The sequence below is a fragment of the Meleagris gallopavo genome, chromosome 30, assembly GCF_905368555.1.
Source record: "Meleagris gallopavo chromosome 30, MGAL_WU_HG_1.1, whole genome shotgun sequence".
In the NCBI taxonomy this organism is placed as follows: domain Eukaryota; kingdom Metazoa; phylum Chordata; class Aves; order Galliformes; family Phasianidae; genus Meleagris; species Meleagris gallopavo.
Window position 1 is genome coordinate 4163779 of NC_139433.1, and position 19545 is coordinate 4183323.

The 19545-nt window shown below is 52.7% G+C and overlaps 1 protein-coding gene across 2 annotated transcripts in view; it reads right to left on the reverse strand.

The window, feature by feature from the left end:
- INSR (insulin receptor) overlaps positions 1–17922 on the reverse strand; it is a 39136-nt gene extending 21214 nt beyond the window's left edge. The window contains exons 1-2 of one of the 2 annotated variants that reach the window (XM_085211806.1): positions 17570–17922; positions 12666–13217 (exon numbers count right to left, since the gene is read on the reverse strand). In XM_085211806.1, coding sequence (XP_085067932.1) covers positions 12666–13217; positions 17570–17645 — 628 coding nt within the window. In that variant the 5' untranslated portion in view covers positions 17646–17922. Of the gene's footprint in view, positions 1–12665; positions 13218–13466; positions 14357–17569 lie in introns of those variants that run through there. The other variant, XM_010725063.4, reaches the window with a different exon arrangement.
- Between the last annotated feature and the right edge of the window lie 1623 nt (positions 17923–19545).

Genomic DNA, 19545 nt, shown 5'->3' on the forward strand with positions numbered 1-19545 from the left:
CAGATTGAGTAAAGGAGCCACTGCTGTCCTCTATAGCCCCTCTCCCACGTAACACTTCTCCCCCGCTTGCAGCTCCTCTCCCCCACAGCCCCACACAAACCGTGGCCGCTGGGTGCACGGCCCATTTCCCCTCCACGCAGTGCTGGAGGGGCTCACTCTGGGGAGGCTCCAGCCGTGCTGATGCACCACGGTGTTATTTTTAACTCCTGGCAGACGTGTGCCAGCACTCAGTTGGAGCGCAGCGTGCCGGTCCCGTGGCACTGCGTGCTGCTGAGGTCCCATCAGAGCAGCGGGGAAACGAAGCCCGTGCTGCAGGGCTGCAGAACTGAGCGCCTCGAGCAGCCGGTGCAACTTCGAGCAAACAGCAAAGGTGGGTGGGAGCAACTTCTGCTTCATCACTGCCAACGAATCCTTCGAAAAATAGGAGCTGGCTGCAACCGAAGCTCCATCCTAAGGTCGGTCTGACCCTGAACATCTGCTGCTCCCCCACCAGCCACACCACAGGTACTGTGCTGTGCATCCCCCAGGCCCACCTCTTAAGATGAAGCACAGAGGGCGTCCCAAATTCATTGTTTATGCAAAGCTCTCACCCTTCTCTAGCACCTTGGTCTCATTTTGTGAACTCATCTTAGAAATGGCAAAGGATCGAAATGTAGTGGCAAGGAAAGCGGCCTGCAGATGGTACTTCACAGCAGACCATACAAAATGAGAGGCTTCCTCCCAAACGATGGTCCTACACTCTTTATGAGGCTGTGGATGCAGCTCTGTCTGGCAACAGATGTCACGGCTGCAGTTTATTAGAGATATTGGCAACAGGAGGACGCAGACAGAAAATTCCAGAATTTCATCCAAAACGTCTATCAAACACTCTGATCGTAGGACGAAATCTCATGGTTGATGGGGGGGAGGGAGCAGACTGAGCAATTCCTCTGCAAAACCCGGAGTGGCACTGAGCACCTCCTCCGCCCCATGTCACAGCAGTTCTGTTTGCAATGGAAACCGATCTGCAAAGCGCTGTGCTTACTTACAGATCTTCAAACTCAGCTGCACATATTCACAGGGCAGAAACCATCTGAACTCTCAACTCTGAAGGCCTTTAGAAGGTACAACTATTTTTCAGTTGATCTGGATGTTTTTCTCTCTTTCCCGCTCTAAGAGCTCTGATGTTAAAAGACAGCCCGAAGACAGCCAGGAGCCAAAGCTCCTATTCCCTCCATCAGGTGCTCCATAACCGTCAGTCACTATTCTGTGCAAAAGCTCGGCACCGCAGACCCGAACAGACGACAAACTCTCAACCCAAGCACGCACAGTGGGATGCACCGCAATTTTTGAGCTCCAGAGAACCTCACAGAAACCTCTCCAGCATCCCTTTGCTCTCACGCACCCTTACAGCCCCCAGCCCAGGAGGAGGGCAGCAGATCCCTGCTGGGCCGGGGGAGCGCAGGCCCCAAGCTGTTGGTCGGGGCGGATCAATGTTTAACCAGCAGTGAGGGCTCTCTGCAGACCTGGGACGCAACGCGTGGTGCAAAGCCTTGTGACTGCAGATCCAGGCGGGCACTTCTGTGCACAGCTGAGGCCCAGCAAAGGGGGGCAAAGGCAGCCGAGTCAACGCAAAGGAATTCCCACCTGCAGGGCTCTCCCTTCTGGGCCTCAGGTGGGAGAGGAACACAGGGGAACTGTGAGCACAACCAGCACAAATGGACCAGCGCTGAGCAGGAGAGTCAATCAGCACTGGGCTGTCTGGCTAATTAACACCATTTGAACATCGAGGTGTGGTTAAAAGCACCTGCGTTAGGTCTTGTTTCTATCTCGCTGCTAACACAACACCAGCAAGAGAATGGTCAAAGTAAAATAAACTCTGGGTGAGCTCTGCTTTCCCTGTGGGCTGCAGGGGGGCTTTGGGCTCCATCAAAAGAGGGGTGGCCAGCAGGGACAGGGAGGTGATTGTCCCCCTCTACTCTGCTCTTGTGAGGCCCCATCTGGAGTGCTGTGTCCAGGTCTGGAGCCCCCAGTACAAGAAGGACAGGGAGCTGTTTGTTGGAGAGGGTCCAGAGGAGCCACGAAGATGATCAGGGGACTGGAGCACCTCCCCTATGAAGACAGGCTGAGGGAGCTGGGCTTGTTCAGCCTGGAGAAGATAAGGCTGCGGGGTGAGCTCAGTGCAGCCTTTCAGTACCTAAAGGGAGCCTATAAACAGGAGGGGATTCAACTCTTGGAAAGGGCTGATAACTGCAAGACAAGGGAAAATGGTTTTAAGTTGAGGGAGGGGAGATTTAGGTTGGACGTCAGGGGGAAATTCTTTAAAGAGAGAGTGGTGAGGTGCCGGAACAGCTGCCCAGAGAGGCTGTGGATCCCCGTCCGTCCCTGGAGGTGTTCAAGGCCAGGTTGGATGGGGCCCTGGGCAGCTTGGTCTAGCGTTGAACGGGGAGGCTGGTGGCCCTGCATGTGGCAGGGGGGTTGGAGCTTCGTGATCCCAGGCCACTCTGTGATTCTGTGTGATTCTGTTTGCACTGCTGCTCCCTGGACTCACACAGCACAACCCACGGCACACCCAGAGCACAGCCAGCTGGGATGGCGGCTCCTGTCCGCTCCAGAGCCCGGCCACAGCTCCTTGCATTCTGTGAGCATCAAGCACAGATTGTATCGAAACCCAAATGGATTCTCCTTATAAAGTTATCTGTGAAGTACATTAGATGGAACATCAATTTGTTTTTTAACTTGATCACTTCACAAAGTCAACCCAACTCAGCTGTCAAGGCCTCAGCACGTCACGCAGTGTGTTTGGGACTGTCTTATATTGTTATTTTTCTCCACGAAACAACTTTCTGTTTTTAAACTCACGATCACCTATTTGTTTGTGAGCTGCTAACTGGAACCCACCAAGGCTCCAACGCTCTGCACCGACACAGCAGCGACTGCACAAAGTGATCTCAAGGCCTTGCCATCAGAGCTCCAACTGAAGTGTTATTTATAAAATTGGAGATTGCAGCACATCACGCCCCGACCCCTCTGAGCCGCGCGCTGGGAGCGCCGGGAGCTCCATCCTCACACAGGAACAGATAAAATTAACTGCAGGTGCCTCCCTTCCCACAGATAGCAGCTTCCAAAAACAACACGCTGTTACTAGAACATAAAGGAAACGCTTCCCACTGACATTTCTGCGGGACAATATTACAGATCTTATCTCACGGATCAGTAAGGATAAGGGAAGCCTTGTGTTGCCTCCAGCCCCTTTCATAAGCGACACGCTCGGATGAAGCCATGGTGAATGGCTCAGATGTTCCAAGAGGAACCGATGAGCCCTGCAGGGCTGCATCCCAAATGGCAGTGGGACACCCCAGCACCACCACGGCTTAGCAAAGATAAAGGGGTTTGGGGCTGATACTGGAGGATGGGGGCTGTGGGAAGAAGTGGGTGACTCCATGATCTCAGAGCAAAGCAGTTCTCTCTGATGAGACCTGGGAAACAAAGCTGAAATATAAAATGAAAATGCAGCTCAAGAGCAGCTCTGTTTTCATGCCTCCAGCACCTATCAGGTGAGCAGAATCCCCGAGCAGCTAAAAACAACTTCTGGAACCTGGCTAAAGTGGCAATTGAGTTGGCAATTGAGATAAAAACAGCCAAACACAGAGTTTGATTTGAAAACAGCAGAGCCGTTAAGGGAGAACAAGTGTCACAAAGTGCACATGGGGACAACAGTCAGAGCTGAATAAGTGAATACCTCTCCCAGCACCCACAGCACCGCTGCTGTGCCGCTCTCTGGCACAGAGTGAGCTTGCTCCTTGTGCTTCGTGTTCAGTTAGAGGCACGCTTTCTGCAGGGATCCTTGCTTGTCTGGTTTGCTTTTTAGCCCCAAACTGACACTACATCTCCAAGCAAAGCCTGGAGCCCCCAGGCAGTTATCACTAAGCACAGTGATATCAACACAACCATTGCTGCTCTTGGCCCCGATGGTGGCTTACAGCTGAACAACATCAGGAAACCCACTGTTCCTCCAGTACCTGGGGGCTGTGAGGTTCCTAGCCCCAATCCCTACAGCAACCTACAGCCCTTGGGAAGAAGACAGTGTGATGGCAGCCTGGGCATCAGCCAGCTGGTATTGCCCTTGGCCAACACAACAGAACAGAGGATTTGTATGGACACCGAGAGCAGAAACTTTGAAAGGGTTTGGGGGGAATTTTTCTGCAAACCTTTGCCCATGTTTTCACTCACACCTTGTTGTTGTTCTTTAAAGTTCAGCTCACGTTACAACCCAAGGATCAGCTTTTATCGCTCAATGGTTGACATGCCAGCCAGGAACCTCATGAGAGCTTCCTGTTAATGTTTAACCACGCATTACTCTTTCCGACATACAGCATCTTGCAAACATCCCCTTCTACTTTAACTTCTCCTCATGCTGGGAGCCCAGGAGCATCGCAGTGAGGGAGGCACCACGGCTGTCACAAACACACCAGGAGTGAGGTGAGGTTCCCTACCACAGCCAAAGGTCTCTGCTTCCATGCTGGCATCACCACCACAACAAAGCGGTGGTGTCTGAACCATGATGAGCCCCAAGAGACGAGCACAGAAGTTGGGGTCTTACAGACTGAGAAACAGCCACACAGAGATGAGCAGGCGTGCTTCCACGTACGGTGACAGCCAAAACCCTCCATTTCCCAAATGTAGGTCTAATGCAAGCTACTGCTTCTACGTTAAACCTTGTCTGGAAAACAAGGAGTGATGTGAGCACAGAAGAATTGTAACCTTTGCCTTGTGGAAAGATAAGAGGGCATAAAGAGGCTTTTCTCAAGGATGTTGGAGTAAACAAGACACTAAAGAATGAAAGCTAAGTTGCCACATTCAGCTTGTGGGGATAAGGAAGGCTACATGTAGGTGTGGGTTGTGAAAAGATGCACCAAATGTCACCGGGGCACACAAAATAAGTGCCAATTTATACTGGACAGGACATACAGCGTAGAGCAAACAGGGGAGCGGAGCCGTCTGTAACAGAAAGGGAACGCGGCGGGCGGAAGTGTAAGATTAACCACAAGCAGATTAAGCTGATAACTAATGATCTACACAGAAATGTCAGACAGAGGTTAAGATTTTAATCTGGACAGATTCCATGGTGTACTCACGAATTGTAAACATAGACACTGGGGCTGAAGTGGTGCTTAAGGATGAAGGTGCTGCAAAGGAGCCAGAGAGGAAGAAGGAACAAAACCTGCAGAGCCCCCACTTTTCCTCCTGGCAGCCGAGGGCTGGATGGCACTGAAGGTGAAACACCAGCTGTCCCATGGCTGCAGGGAACCCTCCTGCAGTGCCCATCAGCAGGGTTATTTCCAGTGCCTATATCCCAAGCATGTTTCCCATAATGTAAGAGGTTTTTACAGACTCATGGACTCACAGAACGGTGGTTTTCTCTGAACCTACAGCATTTTTCCTAAGCTGTAGCTGCACTGTGGAAAGGATCTCGTTACTCAGGATCAAACGCATAGCTTATCTGCACCCAGATACTGTTCTTTCACATACTCAAGGCATTTTGGCCACATCAGCTCATGTCCACTTGTCTACACACCCTTCTCTCTTCGCCCAGAACTGCAAGCATGCTCTCCACAGTTTATTTCGAGGTATAAGAATTTACTTAGCAGTACTGAAATAGATACTGTTTGCTTGCAGTCCCAGAGCCAAGCAGTTGAAACCTCCCTATGAAATATATTTTGATTTACTACACTTGCCCTTGTCATCTTCAGTGCACCAATAATCCATTTTCCAGTAATTCAGTGTACAGCAGCACGCAGCCCACACCAACCACCCAGCACAGGCACACACACACACCTGATGAATTCCTATAGTTTGTGAACTGTAGAGCACGTGCTTCTGCTTCTTTAATCAAAGCCCCAAAGGAGACATGATAAAAGTGACAAAAAGTCACACAAATACAACCCAAAGGAAAAGCAAATGACTACAGATTGGTACAAAAAAACAACAGCTATATTGCACAAGCCATCCTTAGAGACTACAAATCTATTTCTCCTTGTAAATTATGCAAGAGAAAGCTGTAATCGGAAGGAATTTAATCCCAAACCAGTTGTGCCACCCCAACAAAGAGGCGAACAACAGGGAAACCAAACCTGCTGACGTTACATTAAATCCAGTGAAGATCTCCAATCTTGCTTCCTTTCTGACAAAGGTCAGCTGTCAGAACCCTGGAAATTTGGTGTATTTCATGTGCCTTTGACGTGGTTGGCTCTTACAGTGGGACTGACTGCCACTCGGTTCAATAGCAAGGAAGCAGCACAAGTCTCACCGTCAGCAGCGCTGGGAGCCCTGAAAAGCTCCAGCCCAGTGGAGGCAGACAGAGCCTTACCACCAGCACCATCAGCATCGTCCACTTCAGAGCAATTAGGATTACTTAGAGCCAGTTTAATTGATATCATAAGTGTCAGCCTTGACACCTGCTGGTCCATAAATGGGGTAGTTACTGCAGGGGAACAAACATATGGAAATAACCTCACAGTGGAAAGACTCCTTGAAAAAAGGCACGCAGACCAGCTTTCTGTCCCAAGAAGGTGACTGGGACTGTCCTACACAAAACCCCCGCAGCCGTATCAGTTCCTCCTGAGACAAAGATCCCTTTTTTCAAGCAGAGCAGGGAGGTTTCAGATCTCAGTGCAGAGCAGCTGCTCCTGGGAGCGGTGTTCAGTGGGAGCAGCTCTGGGGGCTCTCTGGACACCACGCAGCCCATCCGCCAGCACAGGGCAGCCCCAGAGCTTCACCTCTGCATCTCAGGCAGCTTTCACTTTGTGCTGCTTCCTCCTCAGCAGCACAGCTCACACGTCGTATCCCAGGAACAAAGTGATGCGTGACAAGGGACCTTGTTCCAGCAGATATGGGCTCACCACACACTGAAGCTCCCCGGGGTGCTCAGGGGGGGTCCCAGCCCCCGCTGGGGCTGCACCAACAGCAGCAGTGCCAGCAGCCTTGTTCCAATGCAACGGCACTGCGAGGAGACCCAGACCAGGAAAAGCAAGTCTGATCTGCCTTGATTCAATCACTGCCTTCACGCTTTCTTTACCCGTAGAGTGCGACTGATGTGTTTTGCAGAACAGGCAGGAAGTGCTTCCCTGATCCTCCAATTTTAATGAACATCTTTATTGCTCATCAAGCACTGAAGCCCACGTGTTGCTGTAACACAACATGGACGCCTGATGGAGTTCAGGAATGCAGATGCTGACAGGAGCTCAGTTCCCCGATGCCCCTGCTGTCCCGTGGTGGCTGCAGACTCACACTGCCTTATTCCTGGAAGCCCAGCACTAATTAAGAGGCATAAACATCCCAGCAAGTTCATTCACATCCCTCCAATAGGAACTTGCACACAATTATAGGATACAATTGGGAAGCATGAGCACTGAACTCATACCCAGCCAATGTCACGGGTGGAGAGAAGGATCAGCACAGCTCCTGCAGGACACAGCAGCACCCACTGCACCCATCTCTGCCCAGAGGACCCAACGCCCACAGCTTTCAGCCACAAACACCCCCTGCACTGCTCACTGCCTGGCTGTTTTTGCATGATTTGGTTGTTTTTTTAACACAAGATTTATTTACAGCGGCAATCCCTGTCAAACACAATTCCTGATAGAGAGAGATGCTTTAGAGAGCATTGCCAAGGGACAGATTTCAGTTGCTCTTCTCACACACACTGAATATACCTCTTTGTACGGAGCCAGCCGGCTCACGGCCATTGCAGTGCCTCCCACAAGACGTCCTTTCAGCACATAATGAAAGATTTAGATTTAAAATAAAGAACTGCTGCTCTGCCTGTACGAAGAGGGCAGAGTGGAGGCACACATGGGACACACAGAGCTCACCTCACCCAGTGCCCCCGGCCCTGGGGATCCCCTCTGAATGAAACCATCCTCTTCACCCCCACCCACGGGTGAACCGTCTGCAGGACACCCATGTGTGCTGCTAACACTGGTTAACCTGTTGCTCAGGTTTTTTGCTCTTTATCATTCTCTGCCTCTACTGCCGTGCCCAGACAGCAGCATTTCCAACAAACCTGCCCGCCAAGTGCTGCCAGCCTTCCACGTTTTGTCTAATGAGGGCTAAAGCAAGCTCCCTGGTTTAAGCAAACACAGTAACTTGGAAGCGTACTTCAAATGAGAAAAATAAGTGTTCTGTTGGAGCACTCTTGGCATGCCAGCCTGGAAGTCACAATGACATTGAGCCACCACCGAGGGCTGACCCAACCCCAAACGTTGCTCACGTCAGCAGTGGCACACAAGGGGTTAAACACCTCCATGAGTGGGGAAGGGTGGAGGGGACAGAAGTAAGGGCACAGCTCAGCCCAGCACAGATCAACACTGCTCCAGTCTTAAGAGAAAACCCCTCTGCTCCACAGAACCCAACCATGGGCATCTTCTATGGAGCCCAGCTCGGTTTGCTGGCGTTCCCCCTGGTTCTGGGCTGCACCACCGAGCACCACAAATGTCTCAAGAGCTCTTCACAAGCCCAAGTGAATTAGTTTGGGACTTGTGGCCGTTCGGAGGCATCACAGCAGCCCCAGCACTACACACTTCCTAATGCTGTCGCCTGGCAAGGATGGGAACTGACGCCCCAGAGAGATTATCGGGTGTCAACTTCCATCTGGCATTTGTCAGAGCTGGGAAGAAAAAAGGCAGTTCTTATCAGATCTGCAAATAAAAGAGCACTTCCACTTCGTGTGGTAGCGACTGGAAACATTTCTTTGTGTGTGAAGCTTTAAAAATATCTTGCCCTTGGGGTTGGCTCAGTCCGCTCAGTGCTCTGAGACCCCTTTCCCATAGAAAGGTAATAAAGCAAAGCTTATGGCTACAGAAATTCCCAGCACATAAAAATTACAGGAAACTGTTGCTAAGTAATATTTCTACCTAAGTAAACATCACAAAACGTTTCCCACACACACCTCTGAACTTTATTATTCAAAACTGCCTTGAAGATGTTCGTATTTTCAGCATTTCTTTTGGCACAGTCCCTTGAAAAGCACTCGGTTTTGTTTCTCAGCAGCTGAAAAACACTTTGGACTGAGCAATGTTTTTCGGAGCGCTTTGTTGTGCTGTTTGTACCAGGAAACAAAGCAGGCTGCTAAAGCAAACCTTCTGATCCTTACCTGCCCCTCACCTGCCCCATTATTTTTCCTGGATAGGTCACAGGAAAATGAAAGGGAGATCTGGCTGCACCCTTCGTCTCCAGACCTGCTTACACATCATTAAAAAATCCAGACAAGCATCATTATTTTCATACAGTGCCTCTCTTTAGCAGCTCCATTACGTGCCACGTACTCCAAAACACCCTCAATTCTACCTGCTCTATTCTACCCTCTTCTTCAGCTGCCTTCACGTACCTTCCACTGCCTTTTAATGAGGTTAACAAATTCCTGATTGCACTGATTGATGAGTTTTATTTTTAATCACGTGAAAAGTCTACACACAAACCCCAAACTGCCCACGCTCCAATTCCTGGTAGCACGAAGTCCCAGCATCACAAAGATGGCAGAAACTGACAGAGGTTTCATTCAGGATGAATGGGAGAACTTGGACGTCACCATTTGCTCCAGGAAGAACCCCACCCTGCATTTTGGATATGTGTTCTCCCATCCCAGGAGCGCAGCCCTGCGATGCTCACCGAGGGGCAGTCTGATAAAAGATCCTTTTCCTGCTAATTTTATTTGGCCCTCTGCTTTTCCTTCCCTTACCCTCCTCCACCTCTGGATGACCCAGCACACGAGGAGAAGGTCGAACCAGGGACCGCTGAAGACATCAGACTGCTTCAAGTGACACATGGACAGAGAGGACTGAGCGCAGAGGGAACTGGCAGGAAATCCATTTCAGAGGGAATTGCTCCTTCCGTGACAGCAGTGACAGACATATAGACTTTTTATTGCATTGGAAAAAAAAAAAGGAAAAAAAAAGAAAAAAAAAATGCAAAATATGAAAATCATGTTTGGCAGATCTGAACTGAGGTCTGGGACGTGGCATTTCCAGCATTTTTGTTGTCTGGATTCCTCAGCAGAGACACCCTGCGTGAAGACGCTGCGCTGAACTAAGAACTGAATTTCTACAGCAATGAAAACAAATACATATGTATTAAAAAATAAAAAAGGCTTATAAAAACGTGGGCTGAAAAGATAGAAAACCTCCAGAAGAGGCACAGCCCTTGGCTGCCACAAGCAGCACAAGGCTAGACCCAAATTCCAAACCGACTGCATATTTCTCTCCCTTCCTACCCAAAATACAACATGAGTTGGCCTCAGCTGAACTGCTTTTCGTTTTTCACACCAACACGAGCGATGCAGAAAAAAGGAAAGAATGATTCTGGGGAAGCACATCCTGAGCAACACACCTGCAGGCTGCTACAGGCGTGCGCTGTGCATCCCCTTCTAGATTCCCCAGTATCACCAGTTGGCCATCCCAAAGCACACAGCTGCCCACAAATTATTTCAGTTCCTCCACGCGTCACCCGAGCTCCCATGTCTGCAAGGAGACCTTCCGCTCTGCTGTCTCCAGTGTGTTATCACCAACTGAAACATTGCTGGGCTGCAGAGTACGATTCCAGGGCCTGGAGGAGCAGCTCTGAGATAACTGCATGCTGCGACTCAGCCGGCGCCGGAGTTAAATGGGAGATGGGAATTGGCTGAAAGGAAGGAATGCCAAAGATGCACAAGGAGCAGCAGAGGGACATGGACACGGTGGGCAGAGGAAGGCAGGGCCAGGAGATGCTGGGGGCTGCAGCATTTGATGCTGAGATCCCTAGATAAGCTGCCTGAGCACAGAGGGAGATTCGACCACACTGACGCCCTCAGTCCTGAGCGTCTCTGCAAAGCTCTTTAGGCAAAGGAAAGCCCAAGTTGTATTGCCATGAGCTCATAAGAATTGTGACAAAGCAATTACATGCATGAAGGATACGTTATGGCTGGCAAAGAACAGGGAATGCAGCAATTCCACCAACGGATTCTCTAAATGAATACCACAGCCTCTACCATAGCTACTACAGCACAGTGCGTCAGTGCAGGAAGTCGAAAGGCAATTCAAAAAGAAGTCAAAACAAAGTCTGAAAAAGTGCTCGTAAACACTTACGACGACTTGTGAGGCCAAAGGCAGGTGCCACAGACACAGACACCATCTCCTTGTGAGCACCAGCTGCACTGAGAGCACGAAGCAGCATCCACAACACACCTACGTGAGACTCACTCAGGTGTCTTTGGAAACCTCCGTCCATTACAGCCAAAAGACATCGCAGCATCACTGCCCCCGTTTTTCTAAAAGGAGCACGGAAAGCCGAATGGAGGATTGGCACAGAGTGACTGCTGAAATAATTCCCCAAATTCCAATTTCAAATTCCAACCATACGGACGCACCAGGTTGGCTTCCTTCGGTAACACAGCGTGGGGCAATGCCTGCTGCCCCTGGGAACCGCGCTGAGCTGATGGGAGAGGCTCAGGAACCGAGAGCTCTGCCCCAGAGGTGCAATACTAAATTCCTACAGGTTTCATGGAAATAAAGTCATGGAAAGGGGAAAAGCCATACGTTCCAGAATGCTGCAGCACAGCCCCAAAACTCACAGGAATGAGGGATGATGAATGCTCTAGTCACAGAAAACTGCTTCAGTTCGACCTCTAACCCTGGGAAACGGGAGAAAACAGACCACGAACGCACAGCAAACCAGGTGCACTGCTGATAATGACTGTATAGCAGAAGAGCGTCCAAACTAAAATGCTTTATAACCTTATGCTTCCTTTCAGAAACGAAACGCACACAGACCTTCGCAGGATCCTGCTCAAAGCCTGTTATTCCAGCAATAAAAAATAACCACTTTCTTTAAAAGGAAGCGAGACAATTTGGGGTGAGGAGTAGCAGAGGGGAAACCACATTAATTTCATTAGTTTATGCATACTGCTAGGAATTCCGTCTGAAATCTGGCACTCGGCGCTTGGAGTTGCCCTTTAGAGCTTGGCAAGAAATTCTTCTCAGCCCGCAAGTTTCCTAATTTCGTCTTAGGACACACTGCTTCATTTGGATGCATCACCACTGAGGAGACAGGCAGCTCTGAATGTGTCACTTTTAACTCAATTCACTTTGCTTCTTGTCGGACGGACTTAACATAAATCAAACCAAACATATCATTACAACCAAAATTCAGGTCAGCTTCAAGTTTGGAAGAAACAAACCTGTATGAAGTTCAAAGCCACCCTAAGGACACTGAGATCTGGAGTCTGGGGGCTGGGATGGCAGCTGTGCACACATCTCCACGGCACCAAACCCGGCCTTCCTCCCCTCCCCTTCTCCCAGCCCGACCAGCTCCCAGCTTCCTGCTGTGTGCAAACACTGCTCACCCACCCACCCATCTCACACCTTTTTATGGCAGGAAGGTTTCAGTAAAAACATTATTGCATCCTTCCCAAGTCAGCTTTATTCCACAAGACCTTTCCCCGCCGCTCCGTTTCCGCCTTTCAATCAACCCAGGCTTTTAATCCCGTAGCCAAGCCCCAAAAGAATTCCTAATACTGTTACGCAGACGTGAGCTACGCCCACAGAGCACAACTGGGAGCTCCGGGCAGGCTCTGACTTTCCAGGGAACCCAAACACGGCACTCTGGGGGCATTATTCACGTGGACAGCCAGCAGCTGATGGGAGCTCACCCACCTCTCTGGCAGCGGTCGTGGGTCCAGCAGCGCTCGATGAAGATGCCGTTGATGACGGTGGGCGGGCAGCTGCTTTTCCCTTTCACGGTTCCTGGACACACATCTCCGCACTCCTCCTTGTCGTCCTTGTTGGCGATGATGTAGTTGTCCTCGACGGAGTCCAAAATCCTCGACCAGTCGATGGTGGACAGGTAGCACAGCTCGTTGTTCTTCTCGATGCGCACGGCGCCGCGCGTGATGTTCATCAGGTTGTAGAGGCCGATCTCCTTCAGGTGAACCATCTCGAAGATGACCAGCGCGTAGTTAAAGAACAGATGGGTTCCTCGGATCACCGTGAGGTTGGGGAAGAGGCCCTTTAAGCTCTCCAGGCCGTACACACGGAACAGAAGCAAGTAGTCTGTAATCATAGTCAGTTTGGGGAAGCTGAGCTCGCGGAAATCTTCAGGCTTGGTTTTAAACATCAGCAGTATTTGCAAGTGGCCCTCAATCACCGTGCAGTTCTCCAGCAAGCTCAGCCGGGTCAGGTTGTTGCGGATGTCCATGCTTCTGCAAACTGGAAGGCAAAGAACAATGCTGTTTACTTGTTCTTATAAAGATGTCTGTTAGCTTGCTAAATACACCCATTTTTCCAACTGTATCATAAAATACAGCCGCATTCAGATCACACGGACGGGTCCTGTGCGACAAAGCAGGCTTTGAGCCTTAAGAAACAGAGCTGGGAACGCTCCCTGGTATACGATTACAAAACACGACTGAATGGGGATTTCATAACTTTCTGCCATCTTGAGTTTGTGGATGTTACCTCTACCACGACTGGAAAGGCAGCGCCGGGCCTCGGACGTCACTCAGCGTTTACCGACGTGGAGGTGTCCATGCAACGCAGTCTGTTTTCTTTAGATAGTTGCCAGCGACACAACCACCTCAGTGCATTGTGCAATTAGTGCTGGGGGGGTCACTGAGAATGGCGGCGGGGAGGGGAAGGTAGGAAAGGAGTAATGGGGAGAAGACAGCAGCACTCGGAAGAGAAGGAAAAGACTGGAAATGCACGGGAAGGAACACAGGCTGTACTCCTGCCCAGCAGACAGGAATGGTTTATTGCACAAGGCATTATTTTCAGATAAGGTGTTTCCCTGGGACTTTTTTTGTTACTGTTTTCTAAAGGTTGCAGATCTCCCTGCCCTGCCCAGCATGGCTCAGTGGGAGCAGCCGCCCCAGGAGATGGGGAGCAGCAGAGCAGGGGGGCAGCGACCCGAACGTCCAGGGAGTGGGGATGGGGAGAGGGGACACCGACCACAGGTGGGGAAATCGGAGCGCTGTGGCTGCAACGTGCCCCAACGATGACACTTCAAAAGCCAAATACAAAGACTGTATCCCCTGCAGGGACTCTCTTTGCCTACAGCTGGGACTGCCCCGTGCACACATCCTCCCCTTGAGAGTTAACAGAGCAGAATATTTACCTTTTTTGCTCACTGTATATACAGACCACTGACTGTAAAACTGAGCTTCGAGAAATCACTTTGCAGTAATCAAGCCTTATAAAATTAAGGTACGTGCAGATGTAGGATAGCTCCGAATGTCAGACTCCTCACGGGTGCACTAAAGGCCACTGCTGTGCGAGTTAAAAATACATTTTATGCAAACGTCCTAATGATTGTTTAAAACTTTGCTCAACTGCAATAAAAAAAATAAAACTGGCAGCGCTGCAATAGGACTCAGAGCAATTTTACTGCCCAACGGGGCTGCTGGCACACTGAGCACAGCCTCAGAAATGCTTTCTGGAAGAGTTGAGGCGCACAGAGCATCGCGGAATGGCAGAATGGTTTGGGTTGGAAGGGGCAGAAGGAAAGATCTAGAAGAAATTTCATCAGTGCAACAAGGCTGGGGGTTTTTTTAGTAACAATTAAAATCAGCACATTTCTCTCCGATTCTGAACCCAACAATCTGCCTGCGCTGAGAAGTGATTGACTTTGCAACAGCCTCTAACGAGCTCCTGACATTCACTCGAGGAAGAGGAACGTAATCACAGCTCCGCTGGTGCCAAGTGGAAGAGCTTCACAGACCTACGGGAGATCGCGAGGAGAACAAACTGCTTCCCAGCCACACACAGACGGGGAGCAGGGAAGGCGCAGGGCTGCTCCCCAGCTTCACACCAGATCCCTGCGCTGCCGCTCCCGGAGCCGCGCGATGGCAGTGCCAAGCAGTGCTGCTCAGTGCTGCTCTGAGACCCCCACCCACATCGAGACCCCCGCGGCACCCAGAGCACATCCCAGGCCTGTTCTGAAACAAACAACTGAATAAACGGTGCTGGGATGGTCAACCTGTGAAGATTTAAATGCTCTAGCCAGATTTTTCCACCTTTAGAGAGAATCACATGGAAGGTAGATTTTTCATTGTCTACTTCAGGTTAGTTTTTATGTGCTAAGCATCACCCAAACTCCTCTTTCACACCTCCAGGACCCAGCAGAAGGAGCCATAACCACGTGAAGCCAAATCTGCTTCCCTGCTGCAGGGCCCTCAGCCCCATCCCCTGCCTGAATCCCACTCTGCAGCAGCTCAGTGCAGCTGCTCACTCAGCCGAGCATTCACTGTTACCAGGACAACGAGAAGCAGATTTAGGCGAAGTAACGACTGGCTTTGCTGCCAGAGAGGAGCTGCTCCTCCATCTCTGGTTATTCAGAACAAAGTAACTTAAAAAATCAAATCAACGTGATAAAAGCACACCCATCAAACCCTGGGACTCAGTGAGCCTCTGCTGCTGCTCTGGGTCTGCACCAGACTGGCTCTGCCAGGACAGCGCAGGATGACATGGGAAGCCCACAAGCCGTTTCAGATGACCAGTGGGAAACTGCATGTTTGATAGCTCTCATTGCCTGCTTCAAGAAATGAACTGCCTAAGAAAAACTGCACTGGCTGATGGAGCCCAAACCACGGCAGCTGTACGCACTGCTGCAGCACTAGGAAATGGGAAAAGGGCCCCTGGGTGATCCCTGGGATAAGTGATGGACCAGAAAGCATCCTGCCCAGCACCAGGACAGGCTGTAGCCACGCCTCAACGAACAGAAAATACCTACAAGTGAGACGCTCGTTTTCAAACTTTGGTTTTCCACCTCCATCATTTACAATGTCAAGTTCTGAGAAGCACTCAGCAATGTGGGGTACGGACCCACAGCCCAGAGGCAGTACCCAACACAGGGAAGCCATAGGTGAGCATCCCCAGTGCAGCACAATGACATACTTAGAAAGGGAGGGAGTGCCCTCCGGCCTGCAGTGGTTGTGCTTCCCGTGGACCACACGAGGAGCCCCAGGTGCTCTGGCTGTTGGACAGATGCTCAGCAGGTGAGGGGAGCCCCGCACAGACACAGCCCAATGGGAGCCACTGCACGGAGCTGCGCCGCCGTTTATGAGGACAATCCCAGCACCATCCGTTGCCTTTGCTCAACTCTGAGCAGACCCAAAAGGAACAACGGTGTCATCTGAACAAGCAGAGGGAAGAGAAAAGTACGGGGCATGAGAAATGCTACTGTGAGGCTCAAAGATCAGAGAACACCATCACTGGGGAGCAGCGTTATCACGGGGCACACAGTGCTGAGTGTGAGACACTGCCCAGAACGCAGCCTCCAGGAGCTCCACCGCTCAGGGAACAACGTGGGTGCTCACACAGCCCTCGTGCTGCATCCCCCCGACCCAGCAGTGCCGTGTGAGCCGCTGCGGGGCCTTTGAGCTGGACCTCAGCACAGCAGCAGGCTGTAGATCTTTGCTGCAGTGTTTGTGCTGTGGGAGTGATTCCAGCCCAGGTTTTGCTTCTGCACCTCCTATGTCGCTCCTGTTATCCATCCACAATTGCACAGCACGTTTTCCTTTCCTACCGTGGAGTAATACAGCAAACACCATCCGAACTGCTCACTTTTTACACTTGCAATAAAAAGCAGAATTAGCTTTTAAATAAGCAAATAAACAGCGCTTCGGTGAGGCAGCAATAACAACGCTTTCAGATCAGACATCGCCGGGCCGGAGCAGCGTGTGCACTTATTTATTATCAGTGCTATTCACCAACCAGCCCGTCGCTGCGCTGCTGTGCCCCTCCGGACCGCGCACCTCCAGGGCCTCCTTTAGGGCTTCAACGCCGAACCTCGGCGTGAGGGCGGCACGGGGCTCTGAAGCTCACGGCGGGGTGAAGCCGCGCTGCCATCGAGCGCCGCGTTCCGCGCTTTATTCCCGCAGCGCCGGCGGCGTTTCAGAAACGCCCATCGCCGCGCCGGGTGGATTCGGAGCCGTTCTCTCACCGCTGCCTTTCGCGGTGGGAAAGCCGACGGGCGGGCCGTGGGGCAGCCCCGGCACCTGCCCGCTTCTCTGCGAATAAACACGTTCACCTTCTTCGGAACTCACCGACGGCACGAGCCGTCCCACCGCGCGATCGCCCCGTGCGGGCCCCGAGTCGGCCCGAGCCGAACCGCGAACCGCGATCCGCACACGGCGCTGCTCAACGCCCGCCCGATGCCCGGCCCGGAGGAATCGGCGCGGCGCAGCTCGGCCTCAACGGACCCCGCGAGTCCGCCCGGCGCAGCGGCACAACGCGTTCCCGGCGCGGCCCCGGAGGGACGCCGAACGAACGGCCGAAGAGCCGCGGAGCGGCGACCGTCGCGCCTCCCACCCGCCCGGGGCCGAAAGCGCCGAACCGAGCGATGAAGGTCACCCGAACCTCCCCCCATCTCCGCCCCCCGCGGGAGCGCTCCGGGCCCCGCCGCCCCGCGCCGGAGGCCGCGCCGCCCGCCGCGAGGCCCGGCCCTGCCCCGCCGCGCAGAGGTTCAAAGGGTAGCGCTCCGGGGCCGCCTCTCCCCTCGCGGTGCGGGGCCGCAGCCCGGCTCCCCGCCGCCCCGGCGCCCCCCGCTCCCCGCCCGCACTCACTCTCCGCGCGGCCGCCGCAGGCCGCCAACACCGCGGCCACCGCCACGACCGCCGCCGCCGCCGCTCTCGCTCCCATGGCCGTCGCTGCAGCCGCTCGGCGCGTCCCGGCGGGGGCGAATCAGAGGCCGCGGGGCGGGCGCGGGGGCCGGGCCCGGCTTCGGCTTCGCATCGTCGGGAAGAGCCCCGCGGAACGGCCGCGGTTCCCGCTGCGGAGCCCGGCCCGGCTCGGGACGCGGCTCTCGGCCCCTCCAGCGCAGGCCGGGCGGGCGGCCGCCTCCTGCCCAGTAAACAAGGGGCTGCCCCCGTCAGCTGCGAGCGGGCGGCGGCAAGAGGCGGCGCAGAGCCGCGAGGGGACGGGACGGGGGAGGAGCGCGGCGGCGGGGGCGGCGGCGGCGGCTTCCACCTGCCGGGCCGGGGCGCTGCGCTGAGGGCGGGGGCGGCCGCGGGCGGAGCAGAGCAGAGCGGAGCGGAGAGCGGCCCTGAGCGCGGCTGTTCGCGCCCGGTGCCGCTCTGTTGGCCGCCGAGCAGCCGCGCACAGCCCAGCCCGGCCCGGCCAGTTCCCACGGAGGGACGCGGTGTTTGAGCCGTTTTCCCTCCTCTTTTAATCGCCCTCGCTGCGCGGTTGTATGAAGCCATTACCGGACGTTTCCTGGCAACTTGCAGTAATTTTATCAGGCGTTTGCTGTCACCCGTTTCTGCAAGACGTGGAGCTACATAAACTGCGGGCATAAAACCTTCCTAATTCGGCCCCGCTCGGTAAAGAGGTTCTACCAAATCTTTGCCCTCCAGCTCTGCACAGCTCTCCCCATGGAGCGGCAGGCAGCCTCGGCCCAGCGCCGCGCAGGCACTGAGTTGCATTAAGAGAGGTTGCACCGTTGTAAATATTTGTGCCATTTCTCCGTATAAAGGGGAGCCATGGGGTGTCCCATAGTTGCAAATGGCGGGAGGAGCGGCCAACGAACCCACAGCTGTTCTGGGGGAGCTCTGACCCTCTGTGATGTTTCCCAGTTGGACGGGGTGAGGACAGGGCCTGATTCAAAGTCACCTGCGCACAAACAAGATCGGCTGTGGTAGCTGGGCAGCAATGGCTGCTGTGTACCCTTTGCAAAGCACTGGAATGTTGAGATGAAGCGCCCTGTGTGAGCAGCGCTGCCTTCCTTTGTGATCACTGTGGCAGGACGGCGGTGTGTCAGAGCTGCTGCTGTGGGATCAATGCTCCCCCCAGCTCTGTTCTCGCTGGCATTTGCTCGGATTCTATTTACGACCCACAGGAGTGTGGGAGACTCAGAATCCACTCACTTCAGGACGCCGCAGGAAGTGAGGGCAGAAGGAATGGGAACGGGCAGCAAAACCGCGCTCTGCTTGCAGCTCAGCCTGCCTCATATCAGAGCCCTTGCACAAAGCAGAAAGAGCCACACGTCATCCCCAGAGCTGCGTGGAATTCAGAATGTGACTGTAATAGCAACCTGCTTCTGCTTACTCACGTTCTCGTTGCTTTCCATGTGATAATAATATCATCTTACAGATTTGCAAGGGAGGATTAAAGGCTACAGCTCTATTCTCTTTCACTAAAATACTATTTTTAGTTTCTAATTACTGATCAGGAACATCGGTGTGCAACCTTTCCCATGTGGTCGCTGCTCTGAATCCATCGTGCTTTTGCCATCACGTAACCCAGCAGCAGCACTGTGGGCTCCAAAAGGGAACCCGGCACCAGTGTGCTCCTGTTCTATTCCCAATAGCTATGCTTTGTGCTCTCCTCTCATTTCCAATTTAAGAAACACTGCTAAAACCATTCGTCTGATCTATCGAGTACAACTCCTTTCTTAAGCATTAACCGTTCTCTCCATGTATGTTTTATGGTTTCTTAGGAGCAGGTTCTGGTTGCCCAGGTGAAGAGTTACCCCACTGAGCTCAGGAGGAGACGGTTCTGCTTGGAATAAAGCACAGGTTGCCTTATTTTTATTGAGTCAAAT